The sequence below is a fragment of the Solanum dulcamara genome, chromosome 7 (genome assembly GCF_947179165.1).
Source record: "Solanum dulcamara chromosome 7, daSolDulc1.2, whole genome shotgun sequence".
Taxonomy (NCBI): Eukaryota; Viridiplantae; Streptophyta; class Magnoliopsida; order Solanales; family Solanaceae; genus Solanum; species Solanum dulcamara.
The window spans coordinates 18,989,659-19,017,488 of record NC_077243.1 but is presented as its reverse complement, the minus strand read 5'-3'; the positions used below and the strand labels follow the sequence as shown (position 1 = coordinate 19,017,488).

The 27,830-nt window shown below is 33.5% G+C and overlaps 2 protein-coding genes and 1 non-coding gene across 3 annotated transcripts; 2 read left to right on the top strand and 1 right to left on the bottom strand.

The window, feature by feature from the left end:
• The first annotated feature begins 8 nt into the window (after nucleotides 1–8).
• On the top strand, nucleotides 9–5,721 carry LOC129893809 (uncharacterized). The gene is made up of 6 exons (XM_055969213.1): nucleotides 9–416; nucleotides 2,619–3,217; nucleotides 3,311–3,503; nucleotides 4,101–4,165; nucleotides 4,293–4,503; nucleotides 5,217–5,721. The coding sequence occupies exons 1-6, from the start codon at nucleotides 300–302 to the stop codon at nucleotides 5,577–5,579; spliced, it is 1,548 nt and encodes a 515-aa protein (XP_055825188.1). The 5' UTR covers nucleotides 9–299; the 3' UTR covers nucleotides 5,580–5,721.
• Nucleotides 5,722–5,939: 218 nt separating this feature from the next.
• Nucleotides 5,940–11,417, bottom strand: LOC129894579 (uncharacterized). The gene is made up of 7 exons (XM_055970277.1): nucleotides 10,935–11,417; nucleotides 10,000–10,141; nucleotides 9,247–9,338; nucleotides 8,964–9,066; nucleotides 7,909–8,060; nucleotides 6,228–6,499; nucleotides 5,940–6,090 (listed from the first exon to the last, which is right to left on the bottom strand). The coding sequence occupies exons 1-7, from the start codon at nucleotides 11,223–11,225 to the stop codon at nucleotides 5,940–5,942; spliced, it is 1,203 nt and encodes a 400-aa protein (XP_055826252.1). The 5' UTR covers nucleotides 11,226–11,417.
• Nucleotides 11,418–27,286: 15,869 nt separating this feature from the next.
• Nucleotides 27,287–27,393, top strand: LOC129898075 (small nucleolar RNA R71). Its single transcript, XR_008768992.1, has one exon. It is a non-coding gene; the product is annotated as a small nucleolar RNA R71 (small nucleolar RNA).
• The last annotated feature ends 437 nt before the right edge of the window (nucleotides 27,394–27,830 follow it).

The window sequence follows — 27,830 nt, the reverse complement described above, 5'->3', positions numbered from 1 at the left end:
TCAAATTTCTCCAAATATCCTTAGCCACTTGTTCTCCCTTTTAATTTCTAAGCCAATAAGGGTATAGGGGTATGTATGTAATTACCGAATTCAAATGCCGTTTTAGGTGGGATATCCTAAAGTGTTTGTACCTCTTCTAAAAATAAAAGTAAAAGTTTAGTTTATGTATTGACGATTGACATTTAATATGGAAGAAAAAATTGGCAGCTTGAGGTGTATAAGCGGTGCATGCAACAAATCTGTATGTTTATGTTGACAAGTTTTATTAAGCATATTGGGTCTTTCGGTAAAGATAATTAATGGCGACCAAGACAACTACTACACTGAGATCTTCACTAACAATCTTCGTCTCCCTTCTCCTCTTCATCGGAGCTATACTATCCACGAGCTTCTTCCACTCTCCCTTCGACACTAATGTAAGTTCGTTTTTTTCTTTATTTTTTAATCTGCTCTCCTTAATTACTTAACTCTATTTCACCAGGAGGAAAAATAAGAATGATGTTCTTACTTCTTTTACTCGTAACTATTAAAAACGATAGTTCTTTCTCCTGACAAATAAATGAGAAATTTGTATTATAAAATATGATTTTTTCACTCATTGTTCATCGAATCAGCTGATCACGGCAAAGAAAATGCATAGCGGAAAATAAAACCAGTGGGATATTTCTTAATTTTTTCAAATGAAAACGTTATTATTTTTTATTTTCTCGCTGATTCAATTAAAATATCTATAAGAAAATTCTAAACAAGATGATGAGATTGATTTAGTGATTTAGGGTCCAAAATCCGAATTCAACACTCAGGACACTCATCAAGAGGATTCACTTAACACCAACACGAGATACTTTTGAACTTTTATTATATTTAGATTTTGTTTGTTTGGCTATAGATTTTTGTTTGTTTGCTCTGGCTAGTTTTCACTTTTTCGGATTTTTTAAAAAAAAATTATTTAGACAAATTATTATAACTTTTTGAAATTTGAAAAACCTATCTTCATATAATTTCGTTCAAATTACTCATAAAAAATTTGAAATTTAATTCAATTTATATTTATATGTAAATACAATTTTAATTTTTAAATGTTATTTTTTTAATTTAAGAAATCCATTATGTCGGAACGCCTCTTAAGTGGGCGTACAAAGGTGCAATAAAAACTGTTGGGCGAATATGCGGCGGGTTTGTAATTTTACCCATCTTTTACGCCATCGTTTAGCCTTTTATTTTAAAAAGAAGTATTAAATTAAAACATCATATGAGACACAGACAACAAAACAGTTTACCTGAGACCAAGTACGCCATGTGTCTGTTGTGTAAGTTTACGTGGCATTATTATGTGCTAGCATTACGAATTCTCGGTTCTGTTGCCGATGTTATACAAATGCACCTGTTTTTTTGTTCCATTTGGAGTTTGTACTTCTAATAGAATTTTCTTTATATCTCAGTCTTGAGTTTAAAATTTTTCTTTTAAGTATGAAGTAGTTTTATCACTGCTGCACCGATATAACCTATGTTGGTTTATAAATGTACCTGTTCTACTTCAGTTTTTTCCATCTTCTCCCGCCCTCCACTACTTTCCGTCCTTTTACTTATTTTAATGGTAGTATTAGGTGAATTTCCACTAATTATTTATTTCTACTCCAATGGTTCCAATTTATTTTATACTTATTTGATTTGACTCAAGAGTTATGATACAAACAATTTTAAGCTTGCCGAGGAAATGATACATTTGCAGTTTATCAAGAATTTGACTTTAAATAGGAAATTGTCGAAGTTAAAGATTATGATAGAAAGTTAATAAGTAGTCTAGCATATTTTTTTTTAAAAAAAATAATTATTATTATTATACTTACTTATTCCTATCATTTAAATTTATTTGTTTAATTTTGACTTGACACGAAATTTAAATAAAATAAAATAAAAATTTGAGTTTTGTTATTTTAAATTAATCATATGTCAAATGTATCAAATTAAACTAGTTTTTTAACTTTAATTGGTTTTAAACATGTCAGGTAGAAAATTGAAATTGAAAATTTGCTAAAAAAGACAGACATTCTTTTTAAAACAGAATAAAAAGAAAAGTAGTACAAATAAATTGAAACATAAAAGGAATACATGTTGTTGTCATTATTCTCTTCTCCATTATGTTTTAGCATGATTTTTCACATTTTCCTTTTCATACCTGATTTTATTATTGAGCAAAGATTTACCGAAAATAACCTATGTACTTTCGAAACTTTTGAATAGTAGGGGTAAAGTTGCTATACATTATCCTCTCCCGATCTTATTTGTAGTAGGCTTATGTTGAATATATTATTGGTGTTGCTCGTAAGATTTTTTAATTTATAATCTTGAAGTATATTATAATATTTGTGTGTATTTTATTTTAGCTTCCTTTAATATCGGTACAATAACACACACTAACACGTTATCAAGGATGTAATCTGAGATAAGATATGAAGATCAATAATTAGGGTAGAAAATTAGTAGGTAATCGAGAATTGTCTAATTTTACTTATTAGTATTGTTATTATTACTCTGATACTATCATGTTTTTCGATTTTATTATTAGTTGTTATTTCCTTTGCTTCAATTCATATCTTGTTCTTTCGAATTGACAGTCCATCACAGGATATTCTCCACGAAAGACAATATTAAACCCCATAACGCACCACAATCACACTGATATAACCCCAGCAGTCTCAAAACAGCCCCAAAAGAAACTGGAAATCCAACTAAATTGTACACTTGGGAACCTCACAAGGACTTGTCCTGTTTCTTACTACCCATCAAACTTCACGGATCAAAGTCAAGCCTATACATCATCTCCTCCGCCTACGTGTCCTGATTACTTCCGTTGGATCTACGACGACCTATGGCCTTGGAGAGAAACAGGAATCACCAAAGAAATGGTGATGCGAGCCAAAAGGACGGCAAATTTTCGGTTGGTGATAGTGAATGGAAGAGCATATGTTGAAACTTATCATAAGGCATTTCAAAGCAGAGACACATTTACATTATGGGGCATTTTACAAATGTTACGGAGGTACCCTGGTAAAGTGCCTGATTTGGACCTGATGTTCGACTGTGTTGACTGGCCAGTTATTAAGACTGAATACTATCGACACCCTAAGGCCCCTGCTCCTCCACCTCTGTTCCGATACTGTGGGAATGATACGAGTTTGGATATTGTTTTCCCAGACTGGTCATTCTGGGGATGGTACAAACCTTACTTTTTTGCATGCATATTGATTTGATAATCTTAACAGTTTTAGTGAATCTTGTCTTTTTGTTCCAAAAAAATATTGTTTAGGCCAGAGATTAATATAAAGCCATGGGAGACTTTGTCGAAGGACTTAAAGAAAGGGAATGAGATGATAAAATGGACCGACCGGGAACCATATGCATACTGGAAAGGCAATCCTGTTGTTGCTGACACCAGGATGGATCTGCTCAAGTGCAATGTTTCAGAAAAGCAGGACTGGAGTGCACGCGTATATGCTCAGGTATCTTGTTCTGCGATATATGTAATCATGCTCGTTGTTCGCTTGTCAGAAAATACAATTCCCTCAGGACCCTATATGCCAGGAGTAGTATTACACATGAAGGCTCATAATAGCTTCTGCTATGATGTCAAATATGAAATAGGTGAGAGATGAGCACTCTCGACTTTGGTCAAGTACTCCCGTCATATTTGGAGGTTGAGCCTTGGTGAGGAATTTCTTTACTTACTGTCCTAAATTCCCCAAGTGTTGTGAGAAATGTCAGTAGATCAGAAGTGGAAACTTCTCTACATTTTCTGCATGTTTTCTTTACTCGCCCCTATTTGGAAATTGATTTCTTAGAGCTCAGGGAAAAAGCCGCACCTTTTTCACATTTGGGATAAAGAAGAACCTTAAAAAGAGGTTCAATTTAGCATTAGCAGAAAGTATCTTCTGGTACTTCTTAATAGTAATATTATTGGTGCGGTGAATGTATGTGGAACATGTCCGTCATATTCAGTGCAGATTCCCTGCTCTAGTGAGGCTAATTGCATGATTAGTGACAGTAGGAAATGTAGAATGTAAAAGAAATTTAAGTGATGAATCTATAAATATATGTAGGACTGGCTTCAGGAACAGAAGCAAGGGTACAAGCAATCAGACTTAGCCAGTCAGTGCATCCACAGGTACGAAAATAAAGCTGTTTTTCTTACCGGTATAACTTGATTTTTCATTGACATGTACGTGTTTGTTAATTATATCTTCCTAATGTTGTCCTATTTTTCTCTTTTGTTCCCTGGGCAATTATGTTAGATACAAGATTTATGTAGAAGGAGCTACATGGTCCGTGAGTGAAAAATATATTCTGGCCTGTGATTCTGTTACATTACTTGTAAAACCCCACTACTATGATTTCTATACCAGAGGTTTGATGCCTCTGCAACATTACTGGCCTGTAAAAGACAATGAAAAATGCCGATCAATCAAGCATGCTGTTGACTGGGGCAATACTCAAGAACAAAAGGTAATCTATAATCTGACCCCAACTCTCTTTTCATGTTTGACTGCCAATTCACCTGAAAGGCTGAAACTGCGATTGTATAAAATCATGTGTTCATGATTCTTATTGGCATTGTCCGATAAACTAGTCACTAGAAATAGTTGATGCATCTGACCATTTTACTGTTACTTGTATCCTCCATACCCAGATTTTGCTTAATAAACGAGGAAAGTATTTGTGGCTTAAGTTTTATCAAGCCATTGCTTAGCTGAAAAAACAAATTGACCTAACTTTTATATGTCACGAATACATCATAGTTCATACCGTCCTATCGTTCAAGCTGAGTGTCCATTAAACTATTTCCTTGGGAGGATGTGAAGGGTCTACCTTGCTCAAAGGCGGATGCAATGTAGTTCTAACTGGTACAACTGGAGCACAAATATATATGTGAGAAATCATTAAAAATTCAACGAGTATTAAGCTTGAACGCATAATTGCAAAAGTGCAACGGAGTCAGTGGTGAGAATAAAAATATCGAAATCATAAAATCTAAATCTTGAATCCGGTTCTGGATAGCTGAGAAATCAAATGTTCATGCAGCATGTTAACTCTGCACCCACTAAATGACTTACATTTACTTCTACCACCAATTCTCACATTTACGCTTGATGAATCAGTGTTAATTTTTCTGCCACTATGTTTTCCGTGTTTTGACATTCTTATTGTGAATAAAATAGGCACAGGTGATCGGTAGGGCAGCAAGCGATTTCATTCAAGAACAACTCAAAATGGATTATGTGTACGACTACATGTTTCATCTCTTGAGTGAGTATGCAAAGCTGTTGAAATACAAGCCCGCTGTACCTGAAAAAGCAGTTGAGCTTTGTTCAGAGGCAATGGCATGCCCAGCTGAAGGATTGACAAAGAAGTTCATGTTAGAATCTATGGTTGAAGGCCCCTCGGACGCGATACCTTGCAACATGCCACCTCCCTTTGGTCCAGCAGGTCTGCACTCTATTCTTGATAGAAAAGAAAATTCAATAAAACAAGTAGAATCATGGGAACAACAATACTGGAAGAATATCAGCAAACAACAATGAAGATTTTAGTTTTTTTTAACACATTGCTTACACGTAGTGAGGTTTATTTTTTCGATAGAGCTTAACATTATAATGGAGCGCGAACGATAAATCTTGGTGTTGGGATAATATATGTTTGTAATATATTCATGGCATTATCTGAGACACACAAGAGCACAATCAGATGTTTTATTTAGGAGAAAAGTCAGCATTTGGTACAGAATGCTGTTTAGTGGTTGCAGCATACAAGACTACAGAGTAAGTCACATACATAGTGTTACATGAGAAATATAAAGATCAGGGGATGATGTTAACACAACAAAGAAACTGGAAATTCAAAGTGCATAGAGCTAAGGCTGTAGATGTTTAAGATGAGACGACTCAGTAGGCTCGCGACTTTATAAGATCAAAGCTCATTTCACTAGGTTCTGTTGCTTGCAATTCAACTTGAATTCCATCCAGTTCTCTCTTGAATCTGTCCTTTGAGCTCGCGTATACCATCTTCATCCTCACCCTTGATGATTCTGGTGACCTAAAACTCATCACATAGTATTATTAGAATGAGGTCATTGCAGCAAAACTGGACAAAATAGTTGTGAGAATTGTCAAGAGACCAAGAGGGTTAAAAACGTGGGGGGGGGGGGGAGCAAGTTAGGGTAGTTAAAGTACCAAGCAATAAAGAAAATCTTGCTTTTCTGGCAATTTTCGTTAGTTATGAAGTCGAAATCAAAGACAGCATAGCGACATTCATCAGGAGGGAGAGAGCTGGCGAAATCATCGTAGCTTTCTTCAGGGCTGCCAAGTTTCTCTACCACCACTTCCTGACCATCAATCTTGAAGATAATGAATCTGTAGTTTCTCTTTGTTTTTAATTCCAAGAACTTTAGCTTACATTCATCTTGTACTGCCGTTCCAGACACAGCATTTGCCTGCACATTTATATATATTTGTCATCTGAACAATAATTGATAAATCCTAAAATAACATCAGCAGTAACAAGTATTATGAATGCCTCCATATTCAACATGCAGGGGCTTAGGCACTTTGTGACAAGAGGTGTCACGTGACACTGCTTCGCCAATTTATTTTCTAAATATGTATGTAAAGATAATAACCAAAATGAAAATATTGGATATAAATATTAAAAATGACACCCCTTATTAATAAAAAATCTATGTAACACACAGATTGGTCTATTATTCCACATGTTTGTCGATATGCACTTAAGTTGGATCTGAACAAAGTCTACTTAAGGTGGTGTCTAAATAAAATTTGATGTCAACTTTAAGGGGCTGCTGATGGTTTGAGTAATATTTAAGTTAAGAGTTTGAGAGTAAGCATTACACAATCTCCAAGATGATTGTTTTGAAAAAAAAAGAAGAGAATAGATCATCCATCATGTATAACATGACAAAATGGTGATTGAAAAGAAAAATGAAACACAAAAGAAGTGAGAGAATGTATACCATGGTGTCGTAGAATAAAATTATGAAATAGATAAGGATCTCTGCCTGCAAAATGGATAGAAAAAGGGGTGGGGGATAGAGGAAAAAATGGTAGAGATCCTTCAATCTGTAAGAGAAACACAAACGAGCTGATTTATTATTTATTATAATTACAAGAGACAGATTCGGAGTATAAAGAGGAACAGTTACATAAGGGGTTGTGAGTATTTTGAGGCTTATTAATCATTTAAGTCACCCTCTCCATGACCATTCTTTGTCAACTGTCATCTTCCATGGCAATCGTTTGGTAGGCGGGACGATTGCCAGGCGGGATGAGATAAGCAATAATATTTTCATGGGTTGGGATATCCCGTGAGATAATTTTATTCGAAAACTATTATTCTTATCTCACGTACCAAACGATTTCTTATTCTTTCCTATTTTTTCCCTCCTTTTTATGAAATGGACGTGGAGTAATATTAATTAATGTAGTAGCGTTGGAAACAAAATATGATAGACCTTTTCTTGACAAACTTCCCAAATAGTCATTTTTTGGCTCGATTATCCTATGTAACATTATTATAAAGTTGAATGCTAAGTACTAACTCAAATATAAGCTATACTGCTATTAATTAGAAAATTTTTACAGCAAAGTACAACATCTATTTGTGAGAAGGACCAGGTCAGCAGAAATAGAACAATTTGTCATGAAGTGTTACAATTTTCTGGCGTATTTGTGTCCAAGATCCTCACTAACTAGAGGAGAAAAGAATATTGCAAATCAAAACTGAAAAAGCGAATTGCAGTTGTTGGACAAGAAATATGGAGCAGTTTCAAGAAACCAATATCTATTCAATAGATTGCACTTTCCAGGATCACCGCTTCTTCTGGAGATTCACTCATCCTACAAAATTAACAACTTTAGTTTCTTTCTTCTTCTTTAATTTAGCATCACCGTCTTCATTAACATCCTCTGCCATGAAGTTGAAGTCATCCTCAAGATCATCCCCACTGCTAAGTTTGGTAACTTGTCCCCTTGGCCGGTCTTCAAATTGAGCTGCCAGAAACAAGGGAAAGGTAACAAAAAAAAGTGGAACAGTTGAAACCAAACTAACACTAGCAAGCAGCATCTGCTACCACCAAGCCAACAGCATATAGTGAAAAAAATATGTCGGGGCATGTTTGGAATCAATTAAGGAGAACACAACCGTCCACCAAAGTTATTCACATGGCAGCCAACATAACATTTCTCTTCTAAACGATCCCCACCCCCACCCCCACCCCACCAACAAAATGGGCTGTTCCCTTGCTACATTTAAAACAAAATTCATGAACATGGAACCGAAGGAGTGTGTGAGAGAGGACACGAGAAGGTACAGACTTTATATTGAAAAGGAACTAGAGTGACTGTGATATGACTTATGAGGCCTTTAATTATATAAAACAAATATGATTAACAGACAACTGTGGATGGATTAATTCTCTTCTGCACCAAAAGAAATTGGCTTCGTTGTGCCATGGCCAAAAACTTGTTCCACTGAGCAGGGAAAGGAAAAAAAATTCGACAAAGTTATTGGACTATCTTTATACCGTTGAGAATAAACAAGATTAGGTCATGCACAAAAAAAAGTAGAAGAGAGCAAGTGGTCAGTTGGTCAAGTTCATATGCAGCCTTCCTAAATCTGCAACTGTTGATGGCAAAATGATTAAGTATGCAGGACATGAGCCAAACTGAATGAGAAAGAAGTTACAGAATGTGAACAAGTATAATGATTGCATATATGTTAAGCCGTTAGAGAGTTACTTAAACATGTACAATGATAGCATGACACGAAAAAATGATAGCATACAAAAGGTTGCAAGCAGTAGAAAACCTTGATATATATATATTTTCAAAAGTGAAGGCAAAATTAGAAGTGTCAAAGAGCAAGGCAATGGAATAATAATTTAAAGTACGTACAAATTTTAAATCTACCAATGGCCGAATCAGAAGCTTTGCCAGTTTTATTAGGACAGTCTCTTGCCAAATGTGTAACACCACCACAAATTTTGCAGCAACCACCCTGCAAAAAAATGTCATCACAAACTTGAACTTTTAACCTCCTGTGGAATTAACGTTTTTAAGTTTCCTTCTAAGAAATGAGCTCATTTTGATAGAGTAAACATGAAGGTATCGAACCAGAATCAGAAGGTAGCTGTGAAGTGATTGAAAATGAATTCTGAAGCCAATCAAATATATGTACCTTTGGGTATATGCCATGAGTATTTTTAGGGCAGTCCTTACTCAAGTGACCTTGTTCTTTACAAATAAAGCAACTGGCAAACTTTGTTCCACCTGCATAATTAAGAAAGCAACATGATTTTACTGAAATTAAGGAAAAGAAACAAGAAAAATCTTTCTAATAGAAGAGATATTATTGTTAGATAGACTTTGATGGACCCTTGGAAAGCAAGGGCAACTCAATCTGAATAGCACAGATATAGCGACAATTTTGCATATGCTAATTCTTGAAGCACTTCTATTTTGTCGGTTGCATATACTCTTTTTGTCTCCACCATGGAAATTCTGAAATTAATTTTTTTTTTTGAAACTGAAGTGCTGAAACTAATTTTTTAACTCGGCATTAACGCAATTTAGGTCAACTTCTATTTTGTAAGTATGGATTAATGGAGTTCGATTGGTCAAGACAACAATATAACAGTTCACCAATACCTTGACCCTGTCAGTTGGTTCAGGAACTTATTTAGTAGTTTAGCCTTAATTATTCAATGCTTAACACTTCCATACTGTATATTACTATGTTGATACACAGAGTACATGAACAATAGTGGACCAGTATTGACATCACAATGAGAAGGACAAGAAGTTTGAAATCTGAAGAAATGTATGCACTCCCCCATCCCCCCCCCCCCCAAAAAAAAAGGAGTAAAAGAAAATACATTGTCCATGGTATGAAGAAAAGAGATACTATTAGATAAGGTCAAAGGCAAAATACCATCTTGTAGCGGATACGGGCAGTTAGCCAAAGAATGACTTGTTTCCCCACAATTGTAACATAACTTCCTATCCACCACTTCATCATTCTTGTTGGGGCAATTCTTCAGGCTGTGACCGCGTCGACGACAAAGCAAACATATCTTCATAAATGCACATTAAACAAAGCAGCAAAAATCAGTACAAGGCAATAATATTCTTCTGATGTAGCAAAGCATCATCTTGGATAACATTGGGCAGTGAAACTATACGTCAAGACTAAACAGATTCTGTCCAAAAGCCAAGGTTGGTATGATTCAAATGTTTTTACCAGAAAAGGAAACATTTTGCCAAGAAAATCATTTGCTAATTCATTTCCCAATGTTTAATTGCGAATAAAAGCTGGTGGAGGCTGGACTGACATCTGAGGGTGGTGTTTGGTGACAATTATAAGTTGTAAAAGGTTATTTAGAAGTTAACTGGGAGTAACGATATGGAATATATATTTTAATTTTCTAAGTAAAGTAAGTAAATGCCCACAGGTTTCATCCATTTGGTGTAAATCCGACACTTTTAGCAGCCAAACTCTGAAACGACTACACCACTCGAGAACCAAAATATCAAGCATTATTATTCATTTAAATGAAATGTCAAAATAAGGAGACGGAATGAAACAAAAGATTCAGTTAAATTTTCATTTTTCGTAAATTAATCAAAGAGCATCCCCCATGGTATTGTCTGTTGTAGTTTATGTTCTGTTACTATCTCTTGTTTCTTGTACTTCAGTTATTTCTTTTTTCTGGACTACTTTGAAATTGTTGTTAGCATTTCAAGCACCATTCCAACACAAAAATGGTATCCCAAAATAGGCTCTAACTATCATAAACTCCAGCAGAATCAATACAAATATACACAACAGTGAAGAAAACAAAACTATTGCCCAGGGAAAAAGCATACCTTATTCTTTTCCCATTCCGCTTTCTTAGGGCAATCCCTGGCAATATGGTCTTGTTCTTTACATATAAAGCAGCTTTCACCAGGCTTCATTCCAGCGACTCTAAAAGGGTGCTTCGTAAATGAACGTTTCTTGTTAGGATCTTTGGATTCTCCTTTTTTCTTCTTGAATGTGCTCTTCTTCTTCTTTCTCTTGCTCGGGTCTTTGGGCGGAGTTGGTTCTGCCTTTGGGAATAGTTCAGGATTAGCTTCCTTGTATCGTTTTCGAGCTAATTTCTGCCTTTTGCTCACCATTTCTCTAACACTATTATTCCTCTGCTTTGTCAATTAAAGGTTAATGTTGAAAGTAAATAACAGCAGCTCCAAGTTTGAAGACTGTGAAGGAGAAAGCTTTTAGGTAAGGCTGCAAGTTGAAGAAGAGGGTTTTGTGAGATTTTGGATACCCAAATCCGACATGACGCCCCGATTTCGTACCGCCCCAAGCTTCATGGGTTCTCGGATTCGGGGCAAACTAATACGATTAAAATTGTTGGATGGTCTAGAAGAAAATGTCATTTGGTCCCTCAACTATTGAAGTAAGTCTGAAATAATTTTTTAATTATATATTTATTGAATTTAGTTATTTAACTATTTAAAAAGTTATCAAATTTAATTTTTTAATTATATACTTACCGTTTTTAGTCTCTTAATTATGCACTTACGGTTTGGTTCTTTAAATATTTAAAAATTTATCATGTTTGATCTCTATTTAATTTTTATACAAATAACTTAGTTTTATATTAACGAAATTCATGCTTCCGTGATATTAAATCTTTAACCCATTTTTTTTTAGTTTTTTCTTCCCACTACTTTTTCTTCAAATTACTTTTATAAAAAAAACATTAACCTCAATGATTCAAAATAAATTTCATGGGCAAAGAAGATCTAATTCGTGATATTATTCAACAGAAGATATAATGAACCCTATTATTGCAACTAATGACTTGAATATGCTAAAATTCATTATAAATAAAGTTATTATGTTATAAATAAAATGGCAAACCAACTTAAGAAGAGGGAAGAGAGAGCAAGTAAGTAATCTTATTGTTTTCTTCTCTTTAATGTGTTCATCCATGCTTACAAGAATGTCTATTTATAGGCCTAGAAGAAGAAACAAAATATGGTGGAAACACATAATAGAGAAAACAAATTATGATGGAGAATAAGATATAGTGAAAACAAATTATGGTGGAGGATAAGATATAGTGAAAACAAATTATGGTGGAAGATAAGATATAGTATAAATAAATTGTGGTGGAGAATAACATGGACATATATTATTTTGCAACACTCCCCTTAGATGTTCATGTAAAATAAAGGTTTTAATGAAAGAACAAGTATATATCTTTATTTCTAATACACATTATTTGCTACCTCATTAAAAATCTTACCAGAAAAAATCAATTGGGATAAAAATCTTGGTTAAGAAAAAAAGAGTGGAGCGCGTATTTACTCCCCCTGATGAGAACATCACTTAATATCACGAAGACGACACATTCTAATTTTATATCTCATTTTCTCAAAGGTTGAAGTCGGCAATGCCTTGGTAAACATATCTGCTAAATTGTCACTTGAACGAACTTGTTGGATATCTATTTCACCCTTCTTTTGAAAATCATGAGTAAAAAAAAATTTTGATGAAATATGTTTTGTTCTGTCTCCTTTGATGTATCCTCCTTTCAATTGAGTTATACATACAACATTGTCTTCATACAATATTGTTGGAACGTCTCTTTTCAAAAAAAGCCACATGTTTCTTGAATGTGTTGAGTTATTGATCTTAACCAAACGCATTCTCGACTTGCTTCATGAATGGCTATTATCTCTGCATGATTTGAGAAAGTGGCAATCATAGTTTGCTTTGTTGAATGCCATGATATAGTTGTACCACCAATATAAACAAATAGCCTGTCTGCGATCGACCTTTATGGGGATCAGACAAATATCCTACATATGCGTAATCAATCAATTGTGACATGGATTTATTTGAGTAAAATAATCTCATATTAATGGTCCCTCGGAGGTATCTGAATATATACTTAATTCCATTCCAGTGTGTTCGTGTTGGAGAAGAACTAAATTTTGTTAACAAGCTTACAGAGAAAGCTATATCTGATTTAGAATTGTTGGCAAGATACATTAATGCACCAATTGCACTAAGATATGGTATTTCGGCACCAATAAGCTCTTCATCATTTTCATGAGGTCGAAACAGATCTTTATTAATATCAAGAGATCTCATAATCATTGGGGTACTCAATGGATGTGTTTTATCCATATAAAACCTCTTTAAAATACTTTCAGTATATGTTGACTGATGAAAAAATATTCCATTTGCAAAATGTTCAATTTGTAGACCAAGACAAAATTTTGTCTTTCTGAAGTCGTTCATTTCAAACTCCTTTTTCACACATTTTACTACCTTTGAAAGTTCTGCCGGAGTTCTAATAATATTCAAATCATCAACATATACTGTTATTATGACAAATTCAGATCCAAACCTTTTTTTAAAGACGCAAGGGCAAATTGGATTATTTCTAAATTCTTCTTGTAGCAAATATTCGCTAAGACGATTATACTGCATGCGCCCTGATTATTTCAACCCTTATAAGGATTTCTGAAGCTTTATTGAGCAATTTTCTCGAGAATCCTTGAATGCTTCAGGCACTTTGAATCCTTCGGGAATTTTCATAAAAATATCGTGATCCAATGAGTCATGTAAATGAGCAGTGACCACATACATTAGGTGCACTTCAAGTTTTTCATGAACTGCTAAATTCATTAGATACCTAAGGTAATTACATCCACCACAGGAGAATATGTTTCCATATAGTCAATGTCAGGCTTTTGCAAAAAAACTTAGTCTAAGTCGTGCTTTATATCTTACGACTTCACCTTTTTCATTTCGTTTACGCACAAAAATCCATTTGTACCCTACTGGCTTGACACCTTCAGGTGTTCGGATTATTGATCCAAAAACTTCACGTTTTTCAAGTGAAGTCAACTCTACTTGAATTGCATCCTTCCATATTGGCCAAACATTTCTCTGTTTTCATTCATCGATAGATTTTGGTTCAAAATCCTTATCTTGTTGCATTATTTCAATGAAAACATTATAAGCAAAATTATTATAGACCACAATATCATTTTGATTCCACCTTTTTCTGTCGATACATAACTTATTGGGATTTCTTCATTCTCATTATTTTCAGGTACTTGGACCTCCTCGGTGGTATCACCATTTGTTGTGTCTCTAGGCTCTTCTTGAGCAATTGCCTCCAAATTATGATCATTTATTTCTTTTCTTTTTCGGTGATTGTTATCTTTGGAATCAATTGGTCTTTCGCATTTTAAGCGTGACCTAGACTCATTTGCCTAAACAATTTATCTTATCGGGATATCAACTCGAACTTGAGCATTAACAGCTGAGATATGCGATTTAGTAATCCGTGAAAGGTTAGTAAATGCATCCGGCAGTTGATTTGCAATATTTTGCAAATAAATCACCTTTTGAACTTGTTGCTAATATTGACTTGTTCGAGAATCTAAATGAGATAGTGACAATAAATTCCAATCTACCTCATTTTTCAATTGCTTAAGTTCTCCCCCTAATGTTAGGTATGCTAATTCATCAAAATGACAATCACCTAAATTTGTCGTAAATAAATCTCTAGTCATATGTTTCAAATATTTTATAATAGAAGAATATTCATACCCAATATATATTTTCAACCTTCTTTGGGAACCCATCTTTATAAGGTGCGGTGGAGAAATTGGGATATATACCGCACATCCAAAAATTCTAAGATGGGATATATTTGGCTCCCTTCCTAAAGCCAATTGTAATGAGAAAAATTCATGAAATTTGTTGGTCTTATGCGCACAAGTGCTGCTGTATACAAAATAGCATGCTCTCATATCGAAAGAGGAAGTTTTGTCCTCATTAGCAATGGTCTGGCTATTAATTGGAGGCGTTTAATCAATGATTCTGCTAGACCATTTTGAGTATGAATATGAGCGACCGAATACTCAACTTTTATTCCAACCAACATACAATAATCATTAAAGGATTGAGATGTAAATTCACCAGCATTATCAAGACAAATTGGATGTATTGCATAATCTGAAAATTGTGTTCTTAACCTTATAATTTGAGCCAACAATCTCACAAAATCCATGCTGCGAGTTGATAATAAGCACACACGTGACCATCTTGTAGATGCATCTATCAAGATCATATAATATTTAAATGGTCCACATGAAGGGTGAATTGACCCATATATATCACCTTGTATACGTTTCAGAAATATAGGGGATTCAATCCCAACCTTAATTGTTGATGGTTTAATAATCAGTTTTCCTTGAGAACAAGCAACACAAAAGAATTCCTTAGATTGACGAATTTTCTGATTTTTCAAAGTGTGTTCATGTGAACTCTCAATAATTCTGCGCATTATATTAGTAAACCTTTTGTTTACTATGATATGTGATTCAACAGTAACAATATTTGTATAGTATAATAATTTTTCGTACTCAATTTTCTTCTCCGCATTTATTGTAGTAATATAATAGAGGTATTCAACCTATCCTTCATTCCAAGTCCCAATATGATAGCCATTTTGGCGAATAACCTTGAAACTTAACAAGTTTCTTTGTGACTTACTACAGTACAATGCATTATCAATTACCAATATCGTTCCTCCAGGTAGTAATAAAGTCGCTCTTGCAGAGCCCTCAATCAATTTTGTACTAGCGGATATTGTATTGACATAGGCCTTTTCATAATCAAATGAAAGAAATATTTCTTTTCTTTTAATATCGTATGAGTTGTGGCATTATCCAAAAGACACATATCTCTATTACTCATCTTGAATCCAATTGAAGACTGGGAAATTTATTTATCTTTATAAAGTAAAAATACATTATAAGAGATAAAATAAAAATCATACAATAAAATTAAACATCAACTAAAATCCCTAAAGAAGTCTTCAACCTCCAAATGAGTAATATCATTGAGGTCATTAAAATTGTCACCCTTCAAAGCCAAATTTGCTTCAATATTATCATTATGAGAATGCCCTGCCTCAACATTATTTTCAAGCGTCAAGTGTGACTCTATCCGAGCATTAGAAGTAGAGGCACCACCTCTATTTGCCTTTTTTTTGAAGAAATTTTGATAAAGTCTCACAAATTGCTCAAGCGTCCGACATTCATTTGTTCAATGGACTTTCATGCCACAACGATGACAGTTACTTCTTGAAGGATCGCTTTGAGAACTCATATTTTTTTATACCTTTTATGTTGACCACCACCACAATGATTATTATATCATCTTATATACTATTGTCACGTCCACACATATTATTGTGGCCTCAATTTTTATTTTATCTTTTTTTCAGACTGGCCATGTGCTTCTACCATATTTGCTTTTGATAATGGAGCACTTCTAGTGGGACGAGCTTTATGATTTTTAATTAAAAGAGCATTCTGTTGCTCAGCCACCAGAAGACATGAGATTAATTTAGAGTATTTTTGAAAACCTTTTTAAGGTATTGCTGCTGTAATATCACATTATAGGCATGAAAAGTAGTTAGTGTCTTTTTCAACACATCCTCATCATTTATAGTTTCCCCACATAATTTTAATTGAAAAGTTATTCTAAATATAATAGAATTATACTCAATTACAGTTTTAAAATCTTGAAACCGTAAGTACATTCACTCATAACGAGCCCTTGGCAATACCATTGCCCTAAGGTGGTCATACCTTCCTTTTATACCTTTTCACAATTCAAGTGGATCTTTCACTGTCAAATATTCAATTTTTAGGCTTTCATCCAGATGATGACGAAGAAAAATCATAACCTTCGCTTTATCCTGACTTGATGCTTCATTTCCCTTAATTATAGAATCACCAAGATTCTTAGCGCTAAGGTGAATTTCAGCATCAAGTGCCTATGACAAATAATTTTTGCCAGAAATATCAAGTGCCACGAACTCCAATTTTGACAAGTTTGATGTCACGCTCCGAGAAGGTACCCTAGGCGTGGCCAGCACTCAGAAACCATCTCTGGCCTCCGAGAGAGCCACTTGGTCTCATCACTCATTCGTTCATCAGCGGAAGACTTAAGTGAAAATAAGAATACTTATATGGGCTCGCCATCATCAACATCAAATGAAAGAAATAATTCTTAGAAGAAGTAGTTTCAAAGGAGAACTACTCCAATTACATCATCAAACTCTTTCTATGAAGCCTCTAACACTATCATTACCTCTTCATCAATCATTACACTTCAAAACATTATTTATATCTCATCAAAACATCTTGCTCGAAACATCATTTACTCAAATTAATTTAAACTCAATTTTTTTACTCTTTTAAAACTCAATAAAATACATATATAGTATTAATTCAAAATCACTCATTTTGTCAATAAATATTAAAAGCCAACATCTTTACTCAAAATACGTGTAAAAATATTCATGAACATCAAATCAATTAGGGTTCATAAAAAAGTAGCTACGAACATTAATTTCAATAATATGAGAGATAATAATAATAATAATCTCAATGCATAAATATATCTAACTCAATAGAAGAAGAATTAATTCATTTAGAATTCAAGATTTGGGTAAAACTCAACTATAACTCAATTACAATGAATTTAAATATTGGGCGCATGGACGAACTTAATTCAATGCTATGAATAGCCTTACATACCTGAAATTTGGAGTAAGCTTTACTCCGAATTGAAGAACTCAATGACCACTCTTGAACCCCTAGCCTTTTCTCCTCACCGGAGCATTTTGTGTAGTATCCGGAGTATAAGAATCACCGGAATAATATTTTTACACTATTAAAAACTAAAATTATATTTGAGAATGAGTAAAAAAGTATATAAAGAGAGAAGTTGCTTGATGAATAAAATGAAAAAATATGATTGGTATTTATAGGTGTGGAGGAGGGACCTAACAATAAATAAAAATAATTATAAAGGATGATCTTGAAAATTCAATGGAGGATTGTGATCTCATTGATGATGTCAAAGGCCTTATTGATGTCAAATGGATATAGATCTTTCCATGGTTGGTGAGATGAACTTTCTTTTAACGGAATATCCTTTTTTGGAGCTACTTTGAACAAGATAACTTCCTAATTAGGATTTGGTGTCTCATATGAATTGTAGATCTAGAAGTATACTTTCATGTCATTTAAGAATCATCAATTTGGAGCATCCTACCATGAGATATAATGTTTTTTACAAACACTCTATTTTGTCACAGCACCATGTCTTGCAAAAATTAATTTATTTGACCTATGTATCTTTCGAATCTTAAGATATGGTCTTAATGAAAGTTGTAGGAAATGTTGCTGGGGTTATTCAACACACTTGTAATTACATTGTGACAAACAAACAGGTCAAAGTAATTACTAGCCTAGTAAGTACTACCCTTGTAAATACACAAATTTCAATTACCAGGTGACTTTCCAAATTGACCCTTATTTTTCTTTTGTATGAAAAATAAAATTAAAATAATTCACGCTATTACTGATTAACCTCTAAAGAAGGAAATATAATATTGAAGCATTAGCAATTAAAATATGATTCATTTTATCTTCCATTAAATAAAATCAGGAATTATATCTCCTTTTCTCACTTATTTTATTTTGAATCGTTGAGGTTAGAGTTCATAAGGGTAATTTAAAGAAAAAATAGCGGGGAAAGAGAAATAATTGAAAAATAGGTTAAAGATTTAATTTCACACAGGCATGAATTCCATTAATATAAACCTAAGCTACAGTATAAAAAATAGATAGAGACAAAACCTGATAAGTTTTTGAATACTTAAAAGACTGAAACAGGTAAGTGTATAGTTAAGGGACTAAAAATGATAAATATATAGTTAAAGACCAAACTTGATAATATTTTAAATAGTTAAAAGACTAAATTCAATAAATGTATAATTAATGACTATTTTAGACCTCCTGCAATAGTTTAGGAACCATTTACGATGTTTTCTCGATCTACAAGTATTGAATTTTGTCATATTTAGTCCCCAGATGATCAAAATAGGCGTTTGGACATGTGATTTCATCTCATAAAATAAAGTTTCAAATTCTCCAAAAAATTTAATTTGGAAATTTTATATCATGATTTCATATTTTTTTATATATACAAATTGGCCCACAAGTTTATATTTGTAAAAATAAATCCACCATTTTATATTTACATATTTTTTTGGAGAATACCAAAGAAGTGATGAAATATTCACGGAATATGAACATGATGATATAGTTAGTAATGATAGTAATCATGCTCAATTTTATTAATTGTTCACTATAACTCATGTTTAATTTTATATTTTTATATAACTAAAGATCGATCAATAAATATTATATTTTTTTTAAAATAGTTTTTGATAGTGTATTATACTTTTGTTATGAACTTTTACTTATATGATAAAATTGTATAAAAAGGGGGCTATTTTTAATAGTTTCCATAACTTGTGAGTTTTTTATGTTTATGAGCAAATAATACAACAGACAAATTTAAATTGTATGTCCAAACAAAATTTCAACTTTATCTCATATAATTTTATATCATGACTTCAAATCATAAATTTATCTCTCATGTCGAACGAGCTCTAAAACAAGAGGAACTTATGGGAAGTGTCCCCTATTAGACTAACCCATCAAATTTAGCCTAACTATATCCAAATTATTATGGATTGGGCCAATTGGTACATATTTGATAATGTAGACCTACTAATTTAAAAATAAACGCAAAATAAACTTGTTCATGTGAGAATTGGTGATTTTAAAAAGAAAACAAAGATGACAATAGATCGAGGAAGGTAACAAACTAATCGAAGAGGAGAACAACTTTTATATACATAAAAACTTCGAACATGATTAGCCTCAGCTAGGGCTGAGCGTTCAGTAGGTTCGGTTCGGTTTGATTTTACAAATTTTGGTTCGGTTTATGGTATGTGAAAATGTTGATCCAAACCATCATTTTTATAATTTCAATTCGATTTATTTCAGCTCGATTTTCGATTTGTTGCTAACTTTTTGTCATTTCCAAAAATACACTACTAATAAACATGTTCCTCAATAAACAATAAAACAATGATACAAACATTTTCAATTACAAATAAAAACAAGAACAAGTTAAAAACAAATATGAGAACTAGGTCTTTCAATTTGTTTAGAGGACGTCTTCAATTCTGATTTCTAAAGTAATTTGAAATTGGGGATGTGGAGCTGTCACTGTGGGCATTGGAACTGGGTCACACCGAATTCTCAAATTGGGCCACAATGGTCATTGGACTCTCTTGTATTTACAAGTATACAACTATATTTAGAGTGTAGTGTAATAAAAAAATGATTTTCGGTTAATCGAATGTAATTAGTTAAAAATAAAAAACCGAACTGAATAACTGAAATTTTAAATTTTCAAATTGAAATCGGCTGGTTAAACCAAAAAACCCAAATCGAAATTAAAAAATAATCAGTTTGATCGCTTTTCTTGGTTTGAATCAAAACACGCCCAGCCCTAGCCTCAGCCTGCATATTTATTATTTTTGTTCATTTTTTCAACGACAATTTACTATAATTTGTGATATATTCATCAATAATAATTAACTAACTAATTTATCACAATATATGAATTAATATATCACAATACATGGATAAATATACAAATTTCTCAATAAATGTGTTATTAATTTAGCTAATAAATTGATCGATAATTAATTGATAACCACTGAATTGATAGCAAAATCGATTGATATTATATTCATTTGATTAACAATTTAGCAGATTTCAAAATCGATAACTAATAAATCGAATCGTTAAGGGCAAATATATTTAACCAAATATTGTTGGGTTTCTTTAAAGGTAAGCCTTAAAAGAGGATGGTGTAATGTAAATTGGAAAATGAAAGGGAAATAAGATGGAGGAAAAATAAAGTTCATTTCCCCCTCATTAGTAATCAAAAGGAAATCTTTTGTGTTTTTAATAAGAAACACTCCTTCTACTATAAAAGAGCGAGGGTCATCCCTCATACCTTTGTCGTTATCGCTCTGCTCAGATTCTTTGACAAATAATTGATTAATGATATTTGTCACATCTCGAGAGGGTACCCTAGGTGTGTCCGGTACTCAGAGACTCTTGCTAGTCTCCAAGCGAACCAATTGGTCGGTTCACATGATCATTCAATTAACTCTCTATTAGCGGAAAACTTACTCATCAAAAAATAGCTTATAGAATAAAGCCAAAAGCCAGCAATCTATCTAATCCAGACAACAAAATTAATATGAATGAAACTAGCCAAAAGATAATACCAAATCAACAAGTCAATAATCTAGTCTATGAAGCCTCTATCATCTGCCTACGTGGTGCTAGTGACAGGTTCATAGCTACCCCAAATCAAATAAAATTAAAGTCTAAACTCTAAAGCAGATGATAAAAGAGTGGCATCCTCTGAAAGCAAAGAGGACTCACCAATAAGCTAAATACGAATAGATCCTCAACGACTCTTTTATTGATGATATCTAGTCCTGTCTCTGCATTATAAAATGATGCAGGTCCAAATGGACATCAGTAAGTAGAATGTACGAGTATATAATATGGCAAAATGAAACATACATAAGGTGGAATAATACTAGTTCAGATATCTCAATCAGAAAGATAAGAAATTCAATCAAGGTGTCCTAAGTCTAAAGCAAGAGTAAGGTTTAGACAGAGACCAATTATAAACAATCCAATCCAATAAGAGTACTATTAAGACCTATGTGAGAGTTTCTCTTTTTCGACAATAATCATTTATGAGAAAGTGACCGTACAACAAGCCTGTTGCTGTTGCCACAACCGTCCAGTACTTTACCAAGGTAAATAACAAATCATCCAATCAAGGATCCAATCAAGCAATCAAGTCCTATCTTGAAGACATTAAAATAAAGAGAAACATCCAACTTTAACGGTTCAATCCTCTCCTACGCTGGCTATATAGTTATTGAATTCAAGTTATTACTTACTCTTACTCAATTCGGTGCTCGATACTCCTCCCAACACTTAATGCTCATAAGATAATCAATCCCAATCAAACCAATCAACAAGTCTCATATGAACTTTTATTAGTTCATCGGTTCTATCCAATCAATCTTTTCGGATAATCAATCTTTCAATCATTCTCAAATCATTCATTTTTGAGTAGTTGGGAGAATAATTTAGGACAACATTTATTTGAGACCATTCAATTGAATTCAATAATGAAGATGCAAAGACTATCAAGTTTCATCAAGACTATCATAATGCTCGCATCCCAATCATAATCATACATTCACAAGTTTAAGGCTCTAGAATCAATCTTTAATCATATTCATCCAATATTAAATAGTCAAAAATCATTCATAAAAATAATCAATTATGCAATATTAGTAAAATATGTTAACTTTAAGGAAATTATCAAGCAACACAATCATGGGTACTCAATTTATTCACAAATCAACCTCTCACAATCATGGGCACATAGAAGAACAATATCCATAATTTAGTTGAGCCTTACATACCCGGGATGAGTACATGACAATTAATCTGGCAAGAAATCACTTTAACATCTTGAACCCTAGCCTTTTCTCCACTCCTTAGCCCTTGGTCTCTAGTTAGAATGCGTAGAGCGGATTTAGGAATATTTAGAAACTCTTTTAAGGTCAAAAATGACCTATATTAGTTATGGGTTAAGTATAGGAGGGTGGAAAAAAGATCTAAAAACCCCTCTTTAAAAATAACTTCGGTAGATAAATTTGGCTTGTGGGGAACAAGTGCATGACGCAGACTTGGTTCCTCATATTTAATTTTTTTTCGAAAATCTTCGATGGTGAAAATTGAACTATCCTTGACCAAGTCCGCAATGCAGATTGGTCACGTACTCCTCTAAAATTTCAGTTTTATTTCAAAAAATTATCTTTTGATCCAGGTGGTCTAAAATTCAACCGATATCATTTTCCCATATGATTTTTCCCCTAATCGATATTTTGGCCTTGGATTGGCTGAAAAAGTTAAGGATACTACGTTGTGTGAGGGCTCTTTAATTTAGGGGTATTTTGATAATTTTACTGGGTGTAATGATGATCATAAGCACAATATAAGTTTAGCGCTTCGTTAGTCAAAGATAGTATAGTTTAAAGATCGTCTCCACATGGATTGGTACAAATAATAATTCAATTAAATTTTGCTAACTATTATTCAGGTGATCAAAAGAAGAGAGTTGGTTGTGGTTATAAACCATGTTTGTAGACTAAATAATAATTTAAAAATAATTAATAACTACAAAGTTTAAAAATAATAATAAAAGATAGGGTACAAGACGAAACAAATGCATAATGATAGTTGAGATTTGACCACATTCATTTATCACCTCTAAAGTTCTATCGATTCTCTCGAATTCGATAGTTGATTATAATATCATCAATATTCATATTTCCCTTTCGAGTAAATATCAAGTTAAAGAATAAACTAATTATAACCTAGTGATCTAAGTAAGCATGAACATGTTATGTAGTATTCTTAAGGAAGTAATGTCTTTCGACTATTTGTCCTTAGATTTAATCAATAATTATCAACAAGCTATTTCGATTACTTAAGAGATATACATTGATTCAATCCACAAAACTATGCAACAATATTAACTAAGATATTCTTCCTACAAATAAATAAGGTAATGAATAGTGTTGCAATTCAATTCAACTTCCATAACAAGTTCAAGCATACAAACGACAATTAAAATCCCAACATCTTCATCAATACACAATGTTTGTCAAATACCCTCTAATAAACGACCCCATGGGAGAGAATAAGTTAACTAAGAACAAAGATGCATAAGAAGACATGGCAAACAAACTCAAAATCCCAACTCCATTTTGGATTTGAGTCCTGTACCGTGTGTTTCTTCTTCTCTCCTTGTAACCTAGCCTTTTTTTTCTGCTTCTTTCTCCATATCCAGACTCTGGGCAAGTTCCAACAACATATAGCATAGGGTTTATAATAAAATTTCAATAATACCCTTTTTAAAAGTGTTTTCATGCTGCGTGGGGGCGTGCGACCGACCAATGCGCAAAGGGCTTGTAAGGAGGGTTTTGGTTTGGTGCCAGTGCGCCGCTGGATACTTGAGCGCGTGACCTCCCATGGAGCCAACAACTTATCAAATATTATTTCTTTGTCATTTTTTTTACTCTTTAAGCATCCTTGTTGCATTTTTTACTAATCATGTTCAACACTTGAATTTGCCGCCCTAAACATATGAAAAGTAAACATTAGTTTCAAAATAAACATTTAAAACTTGCATAAAATCATCTCATTTGATTGCTCATCAAATACCCCCACAGTTGAGTCTTTGCTCGTCACGAGCAAATTAGAACAAACTTGATCCCTTCTAGACTTTGAAGCACAAGTCACTAGAAACAACAATCGACTTCAATCATCTCTATAGGTGTATGCAACATTCATTTTTAAATGACTACTTCTTGACAATGATATTTAAGCAACAATCAATCCATGAACTCTTTTACCACAAAGAAGATACAGTTTTATCACAAACAAACTTATGCATCATAGATAGAAAATCTCATTTCACTCACTCTCACAAAGAAGTACATCATATTTTTCCAGAATACCATAGGCTTGGCAATCGAATAATTCTCCACTAATGTAGGCTTTCTCAAGTTAGGATCTTGTAGGACTTGTACTAGTCAATGTTGTGGTAAGGGTGTTGGTAGAAGCTGAAAATAATTAAGCACATCCCCCTCTTTTTTCACTTTTTGTTCTTGACTATCTTCTTCTCTCTTTTTTTTCATTATTTGTAACCTTTGTCGGAGAACCTTTTCAATATTCTTATAGTAATTTTCTTCTTTTTCTAACTCACATTCAACAATTTTTATCAATTTTCTAAACACAAATCAATTTCTTTTTTTTTCTTCAACAGTTTCATAATCAATTCTTTACATTTCTGCATATAATTTCACATGAGAGAATAACACATGGGGGTTAGGTTCGAGTGATGTATTGGTTAATCAAATAAAATGGATTATGGTAAGGTTCAAAATGACTGACTAGGGATACATATAATCAAGGGTCGATGAATTTAATCCAAAAAGGGATAATCAAAGAAAGCCCACAATCATATCCTTCCTCAAAAAGTCCTAGAATTTTGCCTCAAAAGAAATGCCATGTCAAGTTCTAGATTCTTTCAAACATAAGTACACATCAAGATATTCTCACCATATAATGTTCAAGGATTGATTATGCCTCAACTTCAAATGCCAATAAATGTGCATATTCACAATAAGCTAGCAACACACCCTCTAGATAGGAATCGGTCAATTTCTGCCTCTAGCACTTATTCAATAATTATGCTACTACTAGCATCCTAAAAATCGTCTGATTCAAAACAAATACAACTATGGTAAAAGAATCAGACCAAAAACCCATAGAAGCAAATAAAGAAGTTATCCTAAAAAAGGAAAAGAAAAAAACTAAAAACAACTCCTTTTTTTAAGAATTATATTTACAAATCCCACACCCGCACACTTAAGCTATGACATGTCCCCATGGCATAAAGAAAATGTAAAGGTAAAGAAAACTTTCCTGACTTTTCTTTAGTCGATGTCAGATACAACGCTTGGATCCATTGTACAGGCTTGGCTAAGCACACACAACCATGCTGTGATTTTTTTATCTGACTTGGTAGTCTTGATTATTACCTTATCCATCTTCTTCATATTGAAGGCTACCTTTTCTTCTCCAAATCTAAGCATCAGTTTCCCTTCATATACATCGAGTATTGCTCTGCCAGTAGCTAGAAATGGTTTCCAAAGAATTAATGGAACCTCCTTGTTTTCTTCCATGTCCACAATGATGAAATCCACTGGAAACATAAACTTGTCCACCCTAACTAAAACATCTTCAACTATCCCTTCAGGAATAATGGTGGATTGGTCTGCTAACTGTAAGGACACAGGAATAAGCTTAATAATTCCAAGATCTTCCTCTATTTTTTTAAAAATTGACAATGGCATAAGATTTATAGAAGCTCCTGAGTAGCACAAAGATTTTTCAAATCTAACCATTCCTATTGCACATGGAATAGTGAAACTACTTGAATCACCATATTTTTGAGGTAGTTTATTTTGAAGAATGGCACTGCAATGAGCATTAAGCTTGATTATCGATGTTTTCTCCAATTTTCTTTTGCTGAACAAAATTTCTTTTAAAAATTTAGCATACGCAGGCATCTTAGTGATAACCTTAGTGAAAGGAATATTAACATGAAGTTGCTTCAGTATCTCTAAGAACTTACCAAAAGACTTATCAAGCTCCTCTCATTTCATCTTCTGGGGAAAAGGCAATGCAGGCATGTATTTAGAATCAACCTCAAGTTCTGACTTCTCCTTTTCTTTCTGAATTTTGTTGGACTCTCCTACTACTTTCTTACTTCCTTGTGACTCGTCTTGGCTCTTTGTTGCTTTATTTTTAGGACTTTTGCAACTATCATTTAACATCTTCCCACTACGCAATGTTACAACCTTCATCTCCTTAGGGTTCCTCATTGTGTCACTTAGAAGAGTTCATAGTGGTCTCCCGGATATCTGATTAGCAATCTGTCCAACCTACTTTTCTAAATTTTCAATAGAAGTACCTTGAATTAACCTCTCTTCAACCTTCGTGATGAATGTCTTCATGAGATCTTCTAGACTTGATTAGTTTCCTTGTTGTCTTTGCTGATTTTGGTACCCTTGAGGTGCTTGACCTTGACCTCTAGAGTTATTTTTCTTCCATGCATTCAGGCTACCATTTGATGAACTCCACAAAAATCCAGGATGCTTCTGACCCATATAATTGAAGTTGTTGCCTCCTTGATAGTTTCAACTGTTATAATTACCAATTGCATTCACTTCTTCTTCTACAACTGTCCCTAACTGACATTCATGAGTCGGATGTCCATTTTCACAAAAATCACATATAGTCAGTGGTGTCATCTTAGCTTGTGCTACGGTCAATTATTTTACATCTTTAATAATAGATGCGATCTGGGCCGGTAATGTAGTGTAAGAATCAATTTGGTGTACCCCGACAATCTTCTTCTTTCTGAAGTGTCTAAAACCCACTGATTTGCATCCTCTGCCAACTCATTCAGAATTTTAATAGCCTTTTCTGGTGTGTTTTTCATAATTGAACCCCTAACTGCATTATTCAATATTCTTCACGATGTTGGTGTCAATCCATCCTAGAAGTTAGTCAGTTGCAACCAGGGTTTTATCCCATTATATGGATATTTTTTCAGCAATTCCTTGAACCTTTCCCATGCTTCAAATACAGTCTCCACATCTAATTGTGTGAAATTACTAATTTCCTTTTGCATCCTTACTGTTTTAGCCTGTGAAAAGAACTTATCCAGAAACTTTGTTGTCATCTCTTTCCAAGTTCTAATCGATCTTGATGGTAAGCTTCTCAACAATATTTTTGCATCATCTTTCAGAGAAAATGGGAATGTCCTCAAATATATTGCATCGTCGGATGCCCCGTTGTAGTGAAAAGTGTTCATAATTTCATCAAAATCCATCAGATGACTAGTTTGATCCTTATTATGCTTTCCTCTGAACACACAATTGTTTTGTATTGCTTGGAGTACGCTGTGCTTGATCTCAAAATTATTTGCCGCAACAGAAGGACATCTCGCACTAGACTGCATCCCATTGTAATTTGGCTTACCGTAGTTTCCTAGAAATCTCTCTGCCCTGTCATTATTTTGATTCATTTGATCTTCTACTTCAGCGTGAGGGCGGTGATTTCCTCGATTAA